Raw genomic sequence first — 18465 nt, 5'->3', positions numbered from 1 at the left:
CTTTCCTTTCCCTTCTTAAATAAACTTAAGAACACCCATTTTTTAATTATCCTTGATTTTCCTTTCCTTTCCCCCTTAAAAAAACTCAAGAACAGGGCGTAAGTCTTGTCTAACAAAAGCAACCACGTCAAGGTTCGGTCACACATCATCGTCAGTTAGAATTCGATAATTTAAGTGTGAATTAAGTTGTATATATATATATTTTTTTTGCCCACAGGTTGAGCAGATGGAATCATACAAAAATATTCTCTGATTTTGGTGATGACGAAACCGAAGATATTGGCCCACATAGCTCCTAAAAGTTATCAATCAAGTTTGTTTCTATGACTCAAATATTTATACTAAAGTAGAGAATAAATATATATAAATAAATAATAAAGTATTTTTATTGTAATAATTATAATTCAGGTCCAAAAGAGCAAGGAAGAGGTTGGCAGAAGACGGTTATGAAGAGTTAGAAGACGAGCCACTCGACTTGCTTGACTGTGAAAGGACAAGATCGTCCCTAAGATCCGGTGACAGTCTGAAAAGGAAGCTGCAGTCTGATGATGAGCCGGTGATAGATGCAGACGGAAGGCTAATAATATCCGCCGAAGACGACACACGTTTCAAGAAAGAGATCACCGAGTCTGAAGCAAATGAGAGGAGTGTGGCGTCTCGAAAAACAGAAAAACGAAGGAAAACGGTTGCTTAACCGAAAGGACAATGACATCATCTTGATCCCCTACAATCCCGGGTCTAATTATCAAAACCATCCAAATCGAAATCCAAGTTTTACTAGTTCTATTATTTGTTTGACTAAATTTGGTTTTTGTTTTTTTTTTTAGAAATTATTGGGTGCTGGGCGTACTAAACATGAAAACAATGACTTGCTATTACCCTTATTCTCTAAGGCCGAGAACTGTTAATTTGCAGTTGCAGCAAATTATCGATGGGTATGTTATACAAATTATGGAAACATTATGTTTTAGTATTTGATATATTTCTTAACATTTTTGTATTGCAATGAACTTGTACGGTACACAAAGTGGATCGAAGGTAAAACTCAATTGGGTCAACGCTAGGGTAAGCATTTAATTCTTTATTGAAATAGTAGTTTTAACTTCATTATATGAATCTACGTTACAATTTTGTTATATATTTATGTAGTGTCCATGTCAGCCGGGAAGCACTGAATGTGGCTACTTTATGTTAAAGTTCATGAAAGAGATAGTTGATGAAGGAATTGAAATACTGGTCAATGACAATGTAAGTATAGCAGCTTTTATATTTTCATTATTGTATCAATTTAGTAAATTTATGACAGTAGGTTTAAGTTATAGTGTTAAGGTTGACTTTTGATAGTCAAGCTGATGATTAATGCTGATCAAAATGTGACATTTAGTTAGGAACTTTTTTCCCTAAACCTAAATAAATAAGTCTTCATAAACAGTTAGGAACTTAGGATATGAAGTTATTATCTTATGTGATTAATAAAAGTTAGTATTTCTGTTGTACAATTGTCGTATTGTATATGCTAGATCAGGTTATCAAGTTGTTTAGTGGAATATCTGATTGACCATTTTTTTTGACAAATCATTTGAACTTTAGGTTTAATTAATCTAATTTTTTTCTCAGGTTGGGGAGGAAATAATGAATACACGGATGCTGATATTGATGGAATTCATGAAGAATGGTCGACTTTTGTGGCATCATTTATTTAGCAGTGAATGTTCGTATCGATGCTAATGAAATGTTAAACTTTGAAATATCGTGAAGAATGGTCGACTTTTGAATGTTTGTTAGTATGTTGAAATGGGTTATTTTTCTATATATAAAGTTTAGTTTTATTATGAGATGCTAATTGTCATTATTTAATGTTGAAATTATAAATCTGTCAAAAAAAATTCTTTTAATAATACTTAAAACCATGACTCGCAAACGCGTGTCAAAAAAAAGATGTCAATAATGTTTGTCATAAAAAGATGACACACAAATTTGCGTCATTTTTACTTTATGAAATGGCCTTCCTTGACACGTGATATCGTGTCATCTACCCCTTTAATGACGCGCTATGCGCATCATTAAAGGACTATTTTCTAGTAGTGTTCCGAGCTTGATTAGGCCTCGTTTGTATTCGATACGTCTAGATCGTGATCCATTTGTCCTAGCATATATCTTGTTTTCTCTTTGGTCTCCCCGTATCATCGTGTAAAATCCAGCAGCAACTATTGTTGCTCTAATGACGTACATTGCAAATACAAATTTTAAAATTCAAGACATCAAGCCATTATCAATAAACCATTTTTTTTCAAATAATGAAGCAACAACCTCAAATATATGGTGAGATTAACTTTTAATATAATTAAATGTTATAACTCATTTAAGGGTTATTTAGGTTTGGTGACACCCATACACGTGAATTTCAGATTTGTGTCACATTTCATTAAATTTACAATATATATACATATACATATATATATATATATATGTGACTTTTTAAATAATATTCGGGCCACTATTGTAGTATACAATAAAAGTGAGAAAGCTACTAAATTAAGAAAGAAAAAAAGTATTTATACAGGCAAAAAAAATCTTCCAACGAAAATCTTAATTGCCTACACTCATGTTTTTATAGCTTGCACGTTAATAGATGCTTGTGAATAGCAAACTAGCATTTTATTTCATTTCTAGATGATATGAGAGGAGCAGTTTGGTCAGCCGATGATACAGATTCGTCTAAAACGTCTAAATCGCCATCCATGAGCGTCAATATGTTGTTCTTCTCTTTGGTTTGCCCCCATATCACCATGTAAAAACCAGCAGCAATTGTTGTTGCTCCAATGATGCTGCATAAACAATTTCAAGAACATCACTACAAGAAATTTGTTCTGATATGACGAACCCTATAGCGACGACAATTGACGTAGCTATAGATCACCTATAGCGATGACTTATCGTTGCCATAGGGCTTGACGAACATGTTTGTTTCAACAAGCAATGGTTTAGGGTTTATACCTTTGTTTAAACTGACATAGATGTAAAATTACATTTGTGGTTTTGATTCTTTTTAGTACAATAATAACTTTTAAAATATTGTGATGAAAAACATTAGCCATTTTATTTACCTTCCTAAATGAAGTGAATCATCAAGAAATATGATACCCATGATGGCCGAGATAACTATTGAGAGCGGCGAAAACATGGACACAAACACTGGACCTTTCTTTTCCAAGCACCAAATCAAAGCATTAATGCGACACACAACCGAATAAACTGCCTACATATAGTATAAGTCAATCTATCAAGATAGATGTGTTGCATAACTTGAAAAACTGGTCTAGTTTACTTAACTTACCCCTAAAATAATAACAATCAACCCATGTCCGTGTTGAAGCACCCACGCACTTCGATTTGGTACTAGGAAAGGAGAAAGAGCTATGCATTGGATTATCCCGAAAAGACAGTAGAAAAAAACAATGGTTTGGTGATCCGGGTACTCTCTAGTTGTTGCTGTCTAGATATATAAATCAAGAAATAGTTATTACATATTTACATGATTACATCACCATATGAAATATAACAAATGTGACAATGTCTTACTTGTAACACAGACCATATGCAACCGAAGAATCCACCGGTAATAATAAGTAGACCGCCGAGTATCCATTCCGATGGTTGTGTCATGGAAAGCTGGTTGTGTGGATTCGAAGAACCGACCCGTTGAAAAATTTTGGGGCCTTGATAGAATATGAACACCATGGCTCCAGATATTGCCATTATGGTACCCAATAATTTTGCTATACTGTTGGAAGTTCTTATGTCTACGTTTTCCATCCTAGAACACATAGAATATTAGTTTATAGAAGTAATTTCTATGGATAAGAAAGTATAACAATTATCTAGCTTAAGAAAACGTTTATAGGTAATTCATAATTAGGTGAGGGATCAACTTAAAAACACTAATATACTTAGAGAATTTCCTGAAAACCATTTTTTAACAATAACTAGTAAACAGTCCATGCGTTGCGACGGAAATTACATTGATATATATTAACCTGCATGATGCGATGTGACATTGATAAAACATAAAGTTGTTAAAGTTTGTCCTTGTGTTATGGCATATATATCTGATTTTAATAAAATTCATAACGAAACGTAGACAAAAATAAAGATGTATTTATATAAAATTAAGTTGTCATAAAGAAAACATATAAATATATTATATCTGACCCTTGTGTTTTGGCCACGCATCGTGTGAGTTCGGTATTAAATAAAATTTATATCAAAACGTATGTAGAAAATTGATGTTTTATTCGAAATTTAAAGTGACGTCACATCGTGAAAAAAATGCAAAAGTGTATTTTATTAGACCAACATCATTTTCAAACTAAATATATACCAACACAGTATACAAAGAAGCGCGTCATAATAAACATAAGACTTATAATATTTTCAAAAGTAAAATATTAATTATATAGAACTAAAATACTACATAATTAAACAGGTAATTAAAAGTTTCTTGTAAATAAAAGTTTCCTGCATAAATAATATTAAAATCAAACATTGAAAATAACCAACTCCAACTATCTACGTTGAAAATTAAAATACTTTGCACACATGTAAAAAATTCGTTGGTTTATTTTATGAATAGTTAATATTTTGAGGTAACCATAATGTGGTTTTTATTAATATATATATATATATATATATATATATATATATATATATATATATATATATATATATTTATAAATAGTTAATATTGTGAGGTAACCATAATGTGGTTTTTATTAATATATATATATATATATATAATAATCTTAATTTACTTTTTCCTTTTTTTATGCTATTAATCTTTGCAAAACCAAAAACAAAAAAACAATTATAGTTTAACAGAAGTTTAGACTATTTCAGCTACCTATTTTTAATTAGTTAATCTTGTTTATACCTGAAAAACACTGCAATCAAGAATGTAACCCCAGGAGACAAGTTCGAGATAGCACTTGCCATGGTTGGAGAACTGTAGGAAACACCTAGATTGGAAAGCAACTCAAAAAGACAAATCCTACATACAATCCATGTATAAGATAATTAGAAGGAGCTCATCATATCGATACGTGATTTGTACATAAGAGTTATCTTAAAATTTCATAACTAATAGTACGTTGAGAGACAATATATATACACACTTACATTGTTTTAAATGATATACATAAAATGATTATGCAATTGATTTCTCCTTTCCATTACTTCTGGTTATCTTTTATACATTGTTATAGTGTATAATGCGATCTCAACGTATTATTAGTCACGAAACGAGCAACCCTTGTATATAGACATATAAAGAGGATAGTTCAAATACATAACCATAAATGAATTGAGTGAGATTATAAATATATAATAGATTCGATCATGAAAGTTTAATATATGGGGAAAATATGTTTGATTAACTTGACTAATACAATGGCATGCTATGGCTATGCATTATATTTCACTGGAGCTACACAAAGACTAAGTAACAAACTACAAGTACTAAATTGCACACACACTCGTAATAGACTTAAATACATATAACGAAAAAAATACTATAGTATCCCCCCCCCCCCCAAGGCAAATGGGTGCAACAGCATGAAGCTTATGAAACCGAGAGGAAGACAATTGCTTGGTCAAAATGTCGCCTAGTTGAGTAGTAGTAAAGAAATATATAACACCCGCTAAGAGACGTTAAAATTACCATATCACGAATAAAGTGTAAATCAGTCCCAAAGTGTTCGGTGTGCTAATAAAATACTGGATTGACTGCTAATTATTTGGTGACACCAAAACTGTCACACCAAAGATCTCATAGACATGATAGAAAATATAAAGCTCATGAAGAAGAAATGTAGGCAAATGAATATATGCATCAATATGAGCATTTAGCAAGTGCATGATATATAACCCAATGCTAGAACATATCTATGTAATGTTTCTTGGAACTCAAACTAATAAGGTTGGGTATAAGAAAACCCCTAAGAAAAATATAATAACATGTAGTGGAACGACGGCTGTCATCTGGCCACCCAACCCATTCAACATTACAATAAGCATAAAACAAATCCAGTGGAACGTCAAATACTTACCTAAGTTATAAGTTATAACAAACTACAATAAATTAATTGCTAACCATAACTAAAACACATATAACTAAACTATGTTTTAATTAATATATCGCTTACCCGAGAAGGCCAAGGATGAAGAATCTGAACAAAATACGGATAGTAAGTGGAGGACGATCAACGTTTCTATACAAGAATAAATTTTATATAAATATAATATGTATCTTCGTGGTAGCATAAGTAAGAAACATAATTGGCAAACCTGAGGATATGAAGGATGAAAAATGGTAGAAGAATCAATGTTCCAAAAGCATTACGGTAAATAATATAGACGATACTGTCCATACCATCATTCATCGCTGATTTGACTATGGTCAACACCGCCATATCCAAAGATGTTATCATCAACATCGCAACAAACGGAACCACATCATCCATCCATGACCATGTACCAGTTCTTCTCATGGTCTTGGTTTTTAAAGTACCCTTCAAACTAATGCTTGCTAATGTTTAAAATTTTCTTATCTAATGTGTCTTTAGTCACTAAACCACTTCAAAGATGGAGTTTAGTTAAAAGGTAATGTATTAATTTGTCCCACCAAACTCAAATTAACAATACGTGTGAACTGCTTCTAATTTAATATGTAATAATTTTGAAAGGGATGTGATATGTACAGTCAATATATTATAACCTGATTAACATTAACATTAACATTAAAATAGATAATATAAACCGAGAAGCTAATCGAACTCAAATAAAAATCATTTCACCTTCAACGGTGTGATTTCTATAAGAAACTTGATAAAGGGAAACACGTTCAAAACTAGCTAGACATGGGAACAATTTTTACGTAAAATTTACTTTTTCACTGATTAGAGACGAAATTCACAATCAGTAGCGTATAATCTTGATAGAAATTTCGTATTTTTATTTTTATTTTTGAACAAAAAATTTATTGATAAAGAGAACAAACATTAAGCCTAGCAAGAAACTCGACAATAGTACAATTGATGTAATCATTTTGTGAAAGTTAAATAAATAATTTCTAGAAAAATAAATTACTATTTTAGTAATTGGTTTACATCAACTAGTCCCCTAAGAATGCTTTTGCTATGAACTTTTATTATTTATAGTAATTTTTGCAATAAAGAATTCTATATAGAAAGTGATGGATTGAATGTCCACTAAAGATAAAGTGACATAAATAGATAATAAAATAAACATTTTTGTTCATTTGTGAGAGTCGTCATCTGATATGGAATTGAAGAAAAGCTTATGTATTATGACAAATCGGCAACCTTCCAACTAGTAAAACAAAATATAAAATATAAAATGTATGTCTTAAAATACCATGAGATGAGAGCAGGGGCGGATCTACGGTATAAACGGATGGTTCTGAGATAATAGTGTATTAATATATAGAAAATAATAAAGGAACCACCTTAAAAATTAGGAAGGAACCACCTTATATCCATTTGAAGCGCTTCCCTAGCTGGTAACTTGTTGGTTTTGATACCCGAAGGTCACAGGTTCGATTCCCACTTTCAAAACGTTTTTTTACTAACTCACCCTAATATTATTTAGGGTTTTATAAATTTCCCCTCCCTAATACAATCAAATTACAGCTCAACCTTGAGAACCATTCAAAACGTTTTTCAAAACGTTTTTTTACTAACTCACCCTAATATTATTTAGGGTTTTCTAAATTTCCCCTCCCTAATACAATCAAATTATAGCTCAACCTTGAGAACCAAGACACACAGCTCTTCTCTTCAGCTCTCAAATTCTTCAGTTCTTTGTTCGATCATAGGTAATTCATGTGGTACAGGTCATCGATTCTTTGTTTTTTGTGTGTGTGTTCTTTTTCAATTTAGGGTTTTATTGAGTGATCTATTCGTTTTCTATGCATCCATTTATTTTATTAGTATTCGTTTTGATATTTAATTCCGTCTATGATGATTGGAACTTTCTTATGAAAGTAACAGTATGGATTTTGAACCCCCACATCCCTTCCATGTGATTTGAGGAGAAATTACATCTGCCATGTTTAGAATAATTTGTGGTTCCCAATTTTGCATCTGCCATGTTTTTCTAGGCTCAAAATTATCACTCAAGCATGGAGAAGTAGTTAGAATAATTTGTTTAGAGAGAGGTAATGCAACGATTATGGACTGTGATGTGTTTTTATTATTACGGAGAAGTAGTGCAACGATTTCAAAATATGAGACTCGTAAGGAATAACTATAAGTATTTTATTTAATTCGTAAAGACTATTTTATCTATATTATGTGTTTTTTAATTTCTAATGACGGTGTTTCTTATATTATTTTATCGTATTTTTATTATGTAATGAACTTTGCCCGAATCATTGAACCGACCCGAACCTCAAACTGACCCGGAATTTTTTATACCCGACTCTATGAAATTAAAACATCTAAAAGTAATGCATCACCTGAAAAAAATTCCTAGATCCGCCACTGCATGAGAGCAACTTGTTAAATGATCACAACCCATCATATACCATATATTACATAAATCGGGTTTTTCTAATACACGGTTTCAGGTATGGAATTGAGTCCGGGTACGACCGGGTGTTGGCCATACCTGGGTTGGGTTCGGGTCTGAGTATTGTCTCTAAAAAGTAACCCTACCATGTGCACCGGATTCGGTCAGGTTTAGAACCGGGTATTTAAATACCTATTATCTGGGTGTTGAAAACCCCTATTTTCAGCTCTCTCTCTCTCTCTCTCTCTCTCTCTCTCTCTCTTTTGGCGTTTTTCGAGTACTTTTCGGGTATATATTGAGTTTTTAAGGGGTTGTGCTTTTTTAGGGTATTTTTCAGATATTTTTCCAGTAATTTCGGGTATAGATCAGGTATTTGAAAAACCGAATCCCGTATGAAACCAGTTCCGGTTTTCGGTATTACCATGTACAAATCGGGTCCGGTTTCGTGTACGGGTTTTGGTACTGAAATGTATATCGTATCCGTACCCTACGGGTAGGGTCTGATACGTGTTCGGCTAGGTAAAACCTGGGTATAAAAAATTAAAAACCCGATTTCTGGTTTTTTTCTGGTCCGGTTTCGGGTTCGGTTTTATTTTTTTCACCTCTACCATGTGTCACCATTTTTGACCATTTTGTTAGCTACTTAGGTTGGGCCTTTATGGGCCATTATCAATAATAATAAGTTAATAAGAACCATTAGTCCAAAGCCCAACTCAATAACCTTAATAAATTATAAGTTTATAACATAGAACAAAAATCACACTTCATTACATGGATTTATACATCTCATATGTCCAAACATCTCAAGATGACTAATATTTGATGCTAATAGTCTTCTTTACATGTTTATCGTTACATACATCTAAACCCTCGATACACAATCACAACTAGACCTGGTACACCATCCCGACCTCGAGCGTACCCTCGATACACAATCACAACTAGACCTGGTACACCATCCCGACCTCGAGCGTAGACGCTCGAGGAAAACTCAAAGCATTCGTCGCGCCTCGGGAATTCCTCCTTAAAAAATCGTACCCGAAATTAATCACAAATCTTTTCATCAAACTCGACCCTCGTTTCGCCTTCACATAACAATGACCCCGAATAAATGCCAACCCCGCTTCCCGAGCCTCCATTAACTCCCTCAACTCGTCTCTCACACCCGTATTTATTTGTGGGCTTTCGGGTACAACAAACCTAACCCGCTTTCTAGGGCGTGGTGATGGCACCGCGACCGCAATCTCATTAAGTTCGGTCGAAAACCCGTTTTCGTCCTCGCACATCCTTATACTCCCTTCTAAGTTCGACGACGCGGTCCCCACAACCGCCATTTTCCCGTCATTGTCCGAATCTTCTCTCACATCATTAACACCGTTACCGTCCGTAACATCGGCTCGTTCCGTACGAATAAACTCGGCTACACAACAAATGAGATCTTTCTCGAATTCCACGTCATCCATGTTAACATCTCGGTACCCGTATCGTGCTATGCACCGATACAATCTATACTCCTTCGGGCCAATCCGCCCGACAAGAAACCGCTCCTCGGGCCTCACATGAGGCACGGGGACCGATTTCACACAAAGGAACACCACCACTTGGTGAAAAGCCGGGAGGTTCGTCACGAAGTGCGAGAAAATGGCGGGGATCCCGGAAACGAGCTCAGTATAAATGAGCCCGATTCCACGGACCCGCATTATACCAAGAGTGGGGCCCAAGCTAAGGAGCCAATTAATTGAGACTTTGTTTTGGACATCGAACTCGTACTTTTTTATCGTCCCGTAGTGCCACACGAACATGATGACTAGAAAAATGCACGAGAGCGCGACCGGGACCCACGCACCTTCGCGAAACTTTATTAAGGATGCCGAGAAATAGAGTATTTCTATCGACCCGAAAAAGAACATAAACATGAGAGCTAGGAACACGCTTTTTCGCCAACATATAACCATTACAAGTGACATTAGGCAAGTTGTCACCAACATAACTGTAATAACTGCCAAACCTATAGATAAATCAAAAATCAAACATCATTATTGGGACACTTTATGGTAATTAATCAAGGGAAAATGAAAAAAAAAAAAAAACCTATTTTGACCATGGTAAATTGGTAATCCCCAAAATGTCCATACAAATCCCACCGGATCCATTATGTCCAGCCCAAAATCAATCAGGCCGTTTTTTTTATACTATCCGAATGATCGAGCGGCACTTATCAAGAATGTTTCCGTCGGCGCCTCGTTTTCTGATCCGCCCGACAAAAATGTTTCAGGCACCTGGCTTTTTTAAATCTAGGCATTGGGCTGATTTTTCTAGGCGACGGGTGGATTTTTAAAATCCACGCGCCTACTAAATTAATCTAAGTGCCGCCTGGTTTTTTAAATTTTGAATTTTTGTATTTATATCTTTAAATTTTGATCTTTAAATGTTAAATGTATAGATTTGTCCAGAGGCGGCTAGGCATAAAAGGGCCTGAAATTTATTAAAGTACTTGAAGTCACCATATGTACCGTTAGGTAGTCGTTTTAAACCTGTAAAAACTCGGTTTCTCGAAGGATCTTATTAAAAGTTACCTCAATAAAACAAATTCAATTTTTTTTAAAACAAAAAAACAAAATCATGCGGCGTTTAGAAAAATCCACCTGGCGCCTAGAAAAATCCACCTGGTGCCTGGATTTGAAAAAAACCAAGCGGCGCCCGGAACATTTTTGTCGGGCGGGTCAGAAAACGAGGCGCCGATGGGAAACATTCTTAACAAGCGTCGCTCGATCATTGGGTTAGAATAAAAAAAGGCGGTCCTTGTTGGTTTTGAGCTGGACATAATGGAACACATTTTTGTCATGTACATTTTCTCATGACAGTATATATACATACCTGCTGCATTGCTTATATGTTTAGTGTCACGAAAGCCGATCGTGACAGCTAAGCATAGGAGCATCAAAGTCCAGTTAATCTCGGGGATATAGATTTGACCGTGCTTATTAGTAGGCGACGTGTGGATTATTTTGACCCTGGGAAAACAACCCAATGCCGAACATTGTTTGATAATAGAAAACGTCCCGGTGATGATCGCTTGGCTTCCAACTACTGCTGCAAGTATCGCGATTCCAAGAACGGGCCATCTTATTTTTTCTGTCACAATATTAAATTAAAAATAAATTTTGTTTAAATTCAAAAAAAAAAAAAAAAGAGGGAGAATGTTGTCTACCCGGAACGGACACATAGAAACCGATTCGATAATCGGTTTCCTGAATGTGATGCTTTGAAAGATACGCGGCTTGGCCCATATAAGCAAGGATCAAGGAAGGGTAAACCACAAAGGTAAAAGCCATCTGCAGTTTAGATCAGATCAAGAACTACATCAAATAGGCCCATTAGTAATCAGCACGTTAAGTTTGGGCCCATTAGTGAGTCACCCATTAAGTTCAGGCCCACTAGTTATTAGCCTAATAAAGTCAGGGCCACTAGTAATTAGCCCATTAAGGTTGGGCCCAATAGAGATTGGCCCATTAAGAAAGGGCCCGTTAAGGTTCGGCCCGATCAATTCGCTTTTTGCCACTAGTAAATTGAGTGAATACCTTAATGGACAACTGAGAAAAATGACCAAGATCAGCATACATAGCCTCCGAGCCTGGAAACCGAAAAGCAAAAACACACGAGTTATATAAAGAGTCAACGAAAGTCAAACTATAAGTCAACAGAAGTCAAACTAGTACGAGAACAGTCAACGTACCGGTTATACACAACAAGATCCCACCCAACGACATCCACCCTCCTCTTCGTGTTTTCTTTAGAAACTTGTACATGTAATAAGGCGACAAAGCTTGAAAAACTTGCGGGTTCCAATGAAAAATGTTGTAAATCCCGATGGTGCTTATGCACAAGAGCCACGTTATCACGATTGGTGCAAACAAGAACCCGACACGGTGGGTCCCATAGTGTTGGAGGCAAAACAAGAGCACTAGTATGATGCAAGCGAACGGGACTTCTACATCTGAAATTTAAAAGGTTAGTTTCACTACTAAAAGAACAAGTTATTTTCACACAAAAATTTCCTATAATTTTTTTACCACAAATAGTTCCAACAGATTTCCAACAAAAAAAATAAGCTCCAACTTTGCTACAATATTATCTAGTATCTAATAAACAAGTCAAAATAGTTTTTGTAGGAAGGTTACTACCACATGTTTTTGTAGCAATTTTGTAAGAAAAGTCGTTGGAAAACGGTTGAAAACGATTTTCAAGCACGTGTTTTTTCAACGTAACTTTTTGTTGGAAAACTGTTAGAAACTGAATTTTCCAACAAATTTCCTATGAATTCAGTTGTAGCAAAACATCTCTTTTTCTAGTGGTGTTTAGTTGGAACGAGTTGAACAGGTCAAACAGGTCAAATGAATAAAACTTTATTCATATTCTTAATAATGTTTAAAAAATTAAAATTAATAATTGACTGTTACCTGCATCTAGAATAAAACATTTAACCGACAGTGCGGTCACTTTCATGTTTTACAGTCCAAACAAGATAACTTATCACAAGGAAACAAGTCTAAATAAAGTGGGAAATCACATTCATAAGTTAGTGGAAAAGTTAAAGAAACCATGACAATGACAACAATAAAAGCAAGTTGTTCACGTATGCAAAATAATAATCTGACCTAACTTATATAGGTAAAGTCACTGATTCTATCTTTTTAAAATTTGTGTATATCTTATAATAACCTTATCGTTATCAATTGTAACAGTTTCTAAATTCTAACTCATGTCACTTTATTGTGCACATCAATTATAATCTTATATTTAACTTGAACTCTTGAGTAGGGGTGTTCATAGTTCAGTTTGAAATCGCGAAACAGCTTAAATCGGTCTTTGGTTTGGTTTCGCGGTTGGTTTTTTTCTTAACTCTCGATCAAATGGTTTGAAAATTTCAAAACCGTAATGAACGGTTAGGTTTACGGTGTGAACCGAAAACCAACCGCATAAAACCAGAACGGACCGTATGATTAATTTATGTGTATTTTTTAAATACTTTATAATATATATACGTGCATATAAATTTATAACTAGACATATATAATATTTTGTATTATACATGTTCGTATGTGTGTGTGTACACACACACGTACTAAATATTGACAAATATTGATAGTAATAAAAAAAAAGTGGGGGAATCAAAAATGCAAGAAACTTTAATTGGCCTTTAATTTTTTTTAAATGAGATCCTAAGTAAAATCGGTAGTTTGTTAAATTATATAATTTTTTATGAATTGTAAAGTATTTAACATATCATGAATTATTTTGAACATTGTGTATAAAGATCGAACATGCTTAAACCAAACCACGGTATAAGAGTTCAACGGTTCAGTTTTGTTTTACGAAAATCAAAAACCGTTACTCACGGTTTGATTTAAAAACCGTGAAAACCGGACCGTAAACACTTCTGCTCTTAAGTCTTAAGCTAAAAATAATCCACAACAACATACAGGTGAATTATCTATTTCTCGCAGTTATCATCTTAAAACTGGTTCTTTATAACAAAACTATTAGTTTATTATTTAATGGTGATCAGATTTTTGAAAAAGATAAAAACTTTATCATAAAAGGTCCCACAAATAGTGTTATTTTATAATCAATTTGGTACCATTTCTTTGTCCACCAACAGCACGTTTCAAAAGAATATTGTTTGTATATGTAAGTGAAGCCAAGCGCCCAAGCATCTGAATGATCATAGAATAAAACCAAGAATTTGCATACTAGTCATGATCTTTTCAGCATCTCTTTATGATTCGAGTCGAATTGATACGACAAATATAAACCAAGAAAAATCCACGTTGCGATCTAGATTGTTCGGGTTCAAAACAAACTAAAATTCCCAACAGTTGAATGGCTTATGGTTTTGTATTCTGTTGTTAGTTTACCAACTAAAGTAGACAGCTTTTCAATATAATCTAAGGGCAATCATGTGTTCTATTTTTTCCATTTTTAATAAAAACCACAGGTGTCGATCGTGTTGGGTTGACCAGTCGAATTCTTTACTCGTTCAAAGAGATCAACTTTATATAACCCGGACACACTTAAGATTATGTAACATGAACATGACTTGTATATTTATTCGGTTAAAAAGAAATCAATCCTAACCTGGTCACACTTAAAGCAGGTAACCTGAACACAACCTTTTAGATAAACAGGTCAAACAGGTTTCCGAGTCGTTGAACCTAACATGTCCCATATATTTATTCACTCAAGGACATCAATCCTAACCAAGACACACTTAAAATCGTGTAACCCGAATACGACCCGGTTAACCCATTTATCCAAACAGGTCAACTAGGCTGACATGTCAAAATGTTGAACCTGAACATGACCCATATATTTATTCGCTCTGAGGCATCAATCGGCCTTAATCCAGGCACACTAAAAGTCATGTAACCAGAACACAACCAGTTTAACTAATTTATCTAAACGAGTCAAACTGGTTGGCGCCTGGTGGGCTATAACCACAAACTTATATCCTAAAACAAACAAGAACTTACATTGATGGTGCTCTTTTGACATAGAAAGCTCGAGCCCAGAAACCGCGGAGAAAACTACAAGAACCACAAAACCAAAAAAAAGGTTATCATCATCATCATCAAAATCATCAAAATTAAACAACCACTTATTATGCATACCGGATATCGCGGGTGTCAAAACACCATCACCGATTACCATACAAGTACCAAGCAAAGCCAAAACCAACAAACCCTTTTGCAAGACTTTATATTTCTCCAAAGTGGACTTCAATCTCAACCCAATATCTCTAGAACCATTCCCATAACCAATTTCATTATTCCTATACTCATAAAGCTCTTCATCAGCAAGCTGACCATTCGGCAACGTGCTAACTCGAGCATGACGACATAACAATGTGTACAAAGCAAAAGTACCCCCTTCACCATTATCATCAGCTCTAAGAACTATGAACACATATTTTAAAAGTGGGATTAAAGTTAATGTCCAAAACACAAATGATAACACTCCAAATATCTCTTCATTAGACTCTGAATGATGAATGTCTTCAGCAAAAGCACTTTTGTATACATACAAAGGTGAAGTACTTAAATCACCATACACAACACCTAGGCTTTGATAAGCTAAAGTCATCACAGTCCTCCATGATTCTTTCTGTAATAACATGAACAAACAATCAAAATATATAACCTTTAAACTGTTATACATATATATATATAGAGAGAGAGAGATATATAGAGAGAGAGATAAGGTTTGAATCAGATACAAATGAAATTAACGTACTTGTATATATAATTACTCTACTTGATTCTCACGTTTAACACGTTAATTTCATTTGTACGTTAACCTTCACCTATATATATATATATATATAAGTTAAAAAAAAAAAAACCTTTGTGTACCTTGATAGGATTTTGGTTTCTAGCTTCAATATCCATGACTTAGAAACTCAAAAGAGTCATTTGTTTATGAGTAAACTATATGCTACAAGTTCAAGATTGTATAAAGAATGAAGAAAAAAAGATGAAAAGATTGAAGCTTTAATGGGAATGAGTTGTGGGTGGTGACTAGTGAGAATTAGGTGCTGGTGAAAGTGTGTGTTTTTGTGTGTTTGTCTGGTTCTTTTTTTAGCAAAGAGCACCCACCGCCCAGACATATTAGACTACACAAAACATTTGTATTGTATTATAATATTATTGATATTATTATTATATTATTATACATTTATACACCTCCAATCTTGAAGCCATTAACAAGCACCAAGTGGCAACTTGGCAGGTGGCAAGTGGAACTCTCTCTCTCTCTCCTTCTCACTCGCATATTTGTTTGGTAATGGTTATTCATATACACTTTTTGGTTATTCACACACCCTCTTAACACGTACCCTATCTATATATACACACCCTATAAAGGGTGTATGAATAACACATCCCTGTTTGTTTTGAGTAACATTTAGGGTTGCAAGGGTAAATCTTAAATTTCAAATGTTTGACACGTGTGTTTGGATATAAGTATCATTATCATCATTAACATTGTACTAAGTAAATCTCACTAATATCAAAACTATGGTAGGGATTGAGGAGAGTAAGATGTAAACAGCCTTACCTCTACCTAGTAGAAATAGAGAGGCTGCTTCTGGTGATCGATTCTCGGCTCGATAGTAGTTTTGCATCAACTCTTGGACATAAGCACATAACACTCAACCATCGGCCGATTAGTGTATGCACACTTGTCTTTCGGCTATCAACGCCACCACGTGATGCATGATTAACCTTCCGACACTTTTAACGTTTATATCCAAACAACATCCTGTTTGCAGGGTTTGGATATAAACGTTTTAATTTTTATATTTATTTTTTTTGGATAGTAGAGTACTCTATTAACACCCCCCACTTATTAGGTTTTATGTTTCTAATTTCATTAGTAAATTTACAAGGGGTATTTGATTGTTTTAAAATCAGATTTGTCATAATTAGATAATAACTTTAGTTTTTTGTTTTTTTTGTCGATTATTAAAAAGCTTTTTACCATATTTTTTAGATAAGATATATTAGTAAGAATCTATTGTTTTGGGGGCTATGTTTCAGGTTACGAAGGTAGCTTGTTGATAGCGTTGGTTTGTTTATAAAAGTTCATAGTTCGAAAAAAAAAGTAAGAATCTGGTGTAATTGTATATATAATAACCAGAGATATTGGTTAAATTGATTCTAGAATTGTTGTATTAGATTGTAGTGATGTAAATTAGGGGTATAATGGGTGTGCTAATATAGAGCACAATGTTATATTCTAATCCCTAAACTATCATATTATTATCTTGGTCTAATACATAGGTTACAGGCTTCATTTGTAATTATTTAAAATGGTGGCGGCAAGGGACACAATAATAGGGCCATTGGAAGAACGTAAGGCTATAATGGCGAATGCTACTATTCTACCACTATTAATTATTAGGCTATGTGTAGAGGAGGGGCTACAAATTATAGCGTTTTGCGTCATGTGACGCCCAGTCAGCAAAGGGTGGGTTTTTATTTTTAGGGTGTAATAATGTATGGGCTAAAAATAGTAATATAATAATATATATATACACATATATATATATCTCTTACACACACACATATATATAATATAAACAAAAACATACAGACATGAGGGCGAGAATAACTCCCCGCCCCCGCCCATTTTCGCCCACTTATCCCCCCCCCCCCGGGGGGGGGGGGGGGGTTCCCCCTCCTCTCGCCCCACTACGCATTGCCTTAAGGGGGTGTTCAGGATTCCTTATATTTGTTTTCTTATAACTTATAGCTTATCAATAAGTTAAAATTTTATTTGTAGTTGTTTAAAATGTGAGTGCAAAAGTTCAATAACTTACAAACATGTGACTTATGACTTATCTGTAAGTCATAAGAAGGTAAAAATATGGAATCCGAAAAAACCCGTAAAGCACGCGAGAAAGTTTGATAAAACACAATATTTGATTGTGTTTCTTTCAAAACTCTAAATATTTTAAGAATTTTAAGAACTGTTAATAATCAATTATTCTATATATATATATATATATATATATATATATATATATATATATATATATATATAGGTAAAGGATGGAATACGCAAATCGTTTATCGTACAATAGGTACGCGAGTGTCTGGAGCGTCCATCTTCAATAACCATCCTAACCTAAAATCACAATTACGCGAGCCGGCCTCCCACAACCTCTTCTCCCGTTCAACGATTCCGTCCACCTTCACCATCGCCGTTCAACGATTCCGTCCACCATCCACCTTCGCGACCACCATCTTCTTCCGACACAACCATCGATTGTTGCTCACATGTCAGTTGATTAAATTGCCCAATTGAAATTGAAATTGA

At 34.3% G+C, this 18465-nt stretch overlaps 2 protein-coding genes and 2 long non-coding RNA genes across 5 annotated transcripts; 2 read left to right on the top strand and 2 right to left on the bottom strand.

Moving 5' to 3' along the window:
- Nucleotides 1–99: 99 nt before the first annotated feature.
- On the top strand, nt 100–556 carry LOC143550733 (uncharacterized). The gene is made up of 3 exons (XR_013138376.1): nt 100–132; nt 218–313; nt 409–556. It is a non-coding gene; the product is annotated as an uncharacterized LOC143550733 (long non-coding RNA).
- Nucleotides 557–887: 331 nt separating this feature from the next.
- On the top strand, nt 888–2039 carry LOC143550732 (uncharacterized). The gene is made up of 3 exons (XR_013138375.1): nt 888–1065; nt 1150–1248; nt 1618–2039. It is a non-coding gene; the product is annotated as an uncharacterized LOC143550732 (long non-coding RNA).
- A 611-nt stretch (nt 2040–2650) lies between these two features.
- LOC143550745 (WAT1-related protein At5g40240-like) lies at nt 2651–6694 on the bottom strand. Its single transcript, XM_077041343.1, has 7 exons — nt 6343–6694; nt 6201–6266; nt 4931–5047; nt 3583–3817; nt 3338–3496; nt 3108–3259; nt 2651–2828 (listed from the first exon to the last, which is right to left on the bottom strand). The coding sequence occupies exons 1-7, from the start codon at nt 6543–6545 to the stop codon at nt 2651–2653; spliced, it is 1110 nt and encodes a 369-aa protein (XP_076897458.1). The 5' UTR covers nt 6546–6694.
- A 2655-nt stretch (nt 6695–9349) lies between these two features.
- On the bottom strand, nt 9350–16243 carry LOC143550741 (potassium transporter 8-like). 2 transcript variants are annotated; one of them, XM_077041340.1, is made up of 9 exons: nt 15989–16243; nt 15258–15746; nt 15120–15173; nt 12323–12583; nt 12168–12220; nt 11798–11921; nt 11464–11721; nt 9529–10594; nt 9350–9455 (listed from the first exon to the last, which is right to left on the bottom strand). In XM_077041340.1, coding segments are annotated over exons 1-9 (2352 nt in total). In that variant the 5' UTR covers nt 16035–16243; the 3' UTR covers nt 9350–9454. The 2 variants fall into 2 exon arrangements, with proteins under 2 accessions (XP_076897455.1, XP_076897454.1); XM_077041339.1 differs by lacking the exon at nt 9350–9455 and having other exon boundaries at nt 9519–10594; nt 15989–16242.
- Nucleotides 16244–18465: the final 2222 nt, after the last annotated feature.

This window comes from Bidens hawaiensis, unplaced genomic scaffold (genome assembly GCF_021521415.1).
Source record: "Bidens hawaiensis isolate Kalapana, Puna unplaced genomic scaffold, B.hawaiensis_p1.1 tig00016156_1, whole genome shotgun sequence".
NCBI lineage: Eukaryota > Viridiplantae > Streptophyta > Magnoliopsida > Asterales > Asteraceae > Bidens > Bidens hawaiensis.
This window is presented reverse-complemented; position numbering and strand designations above follow the sequence as displayed.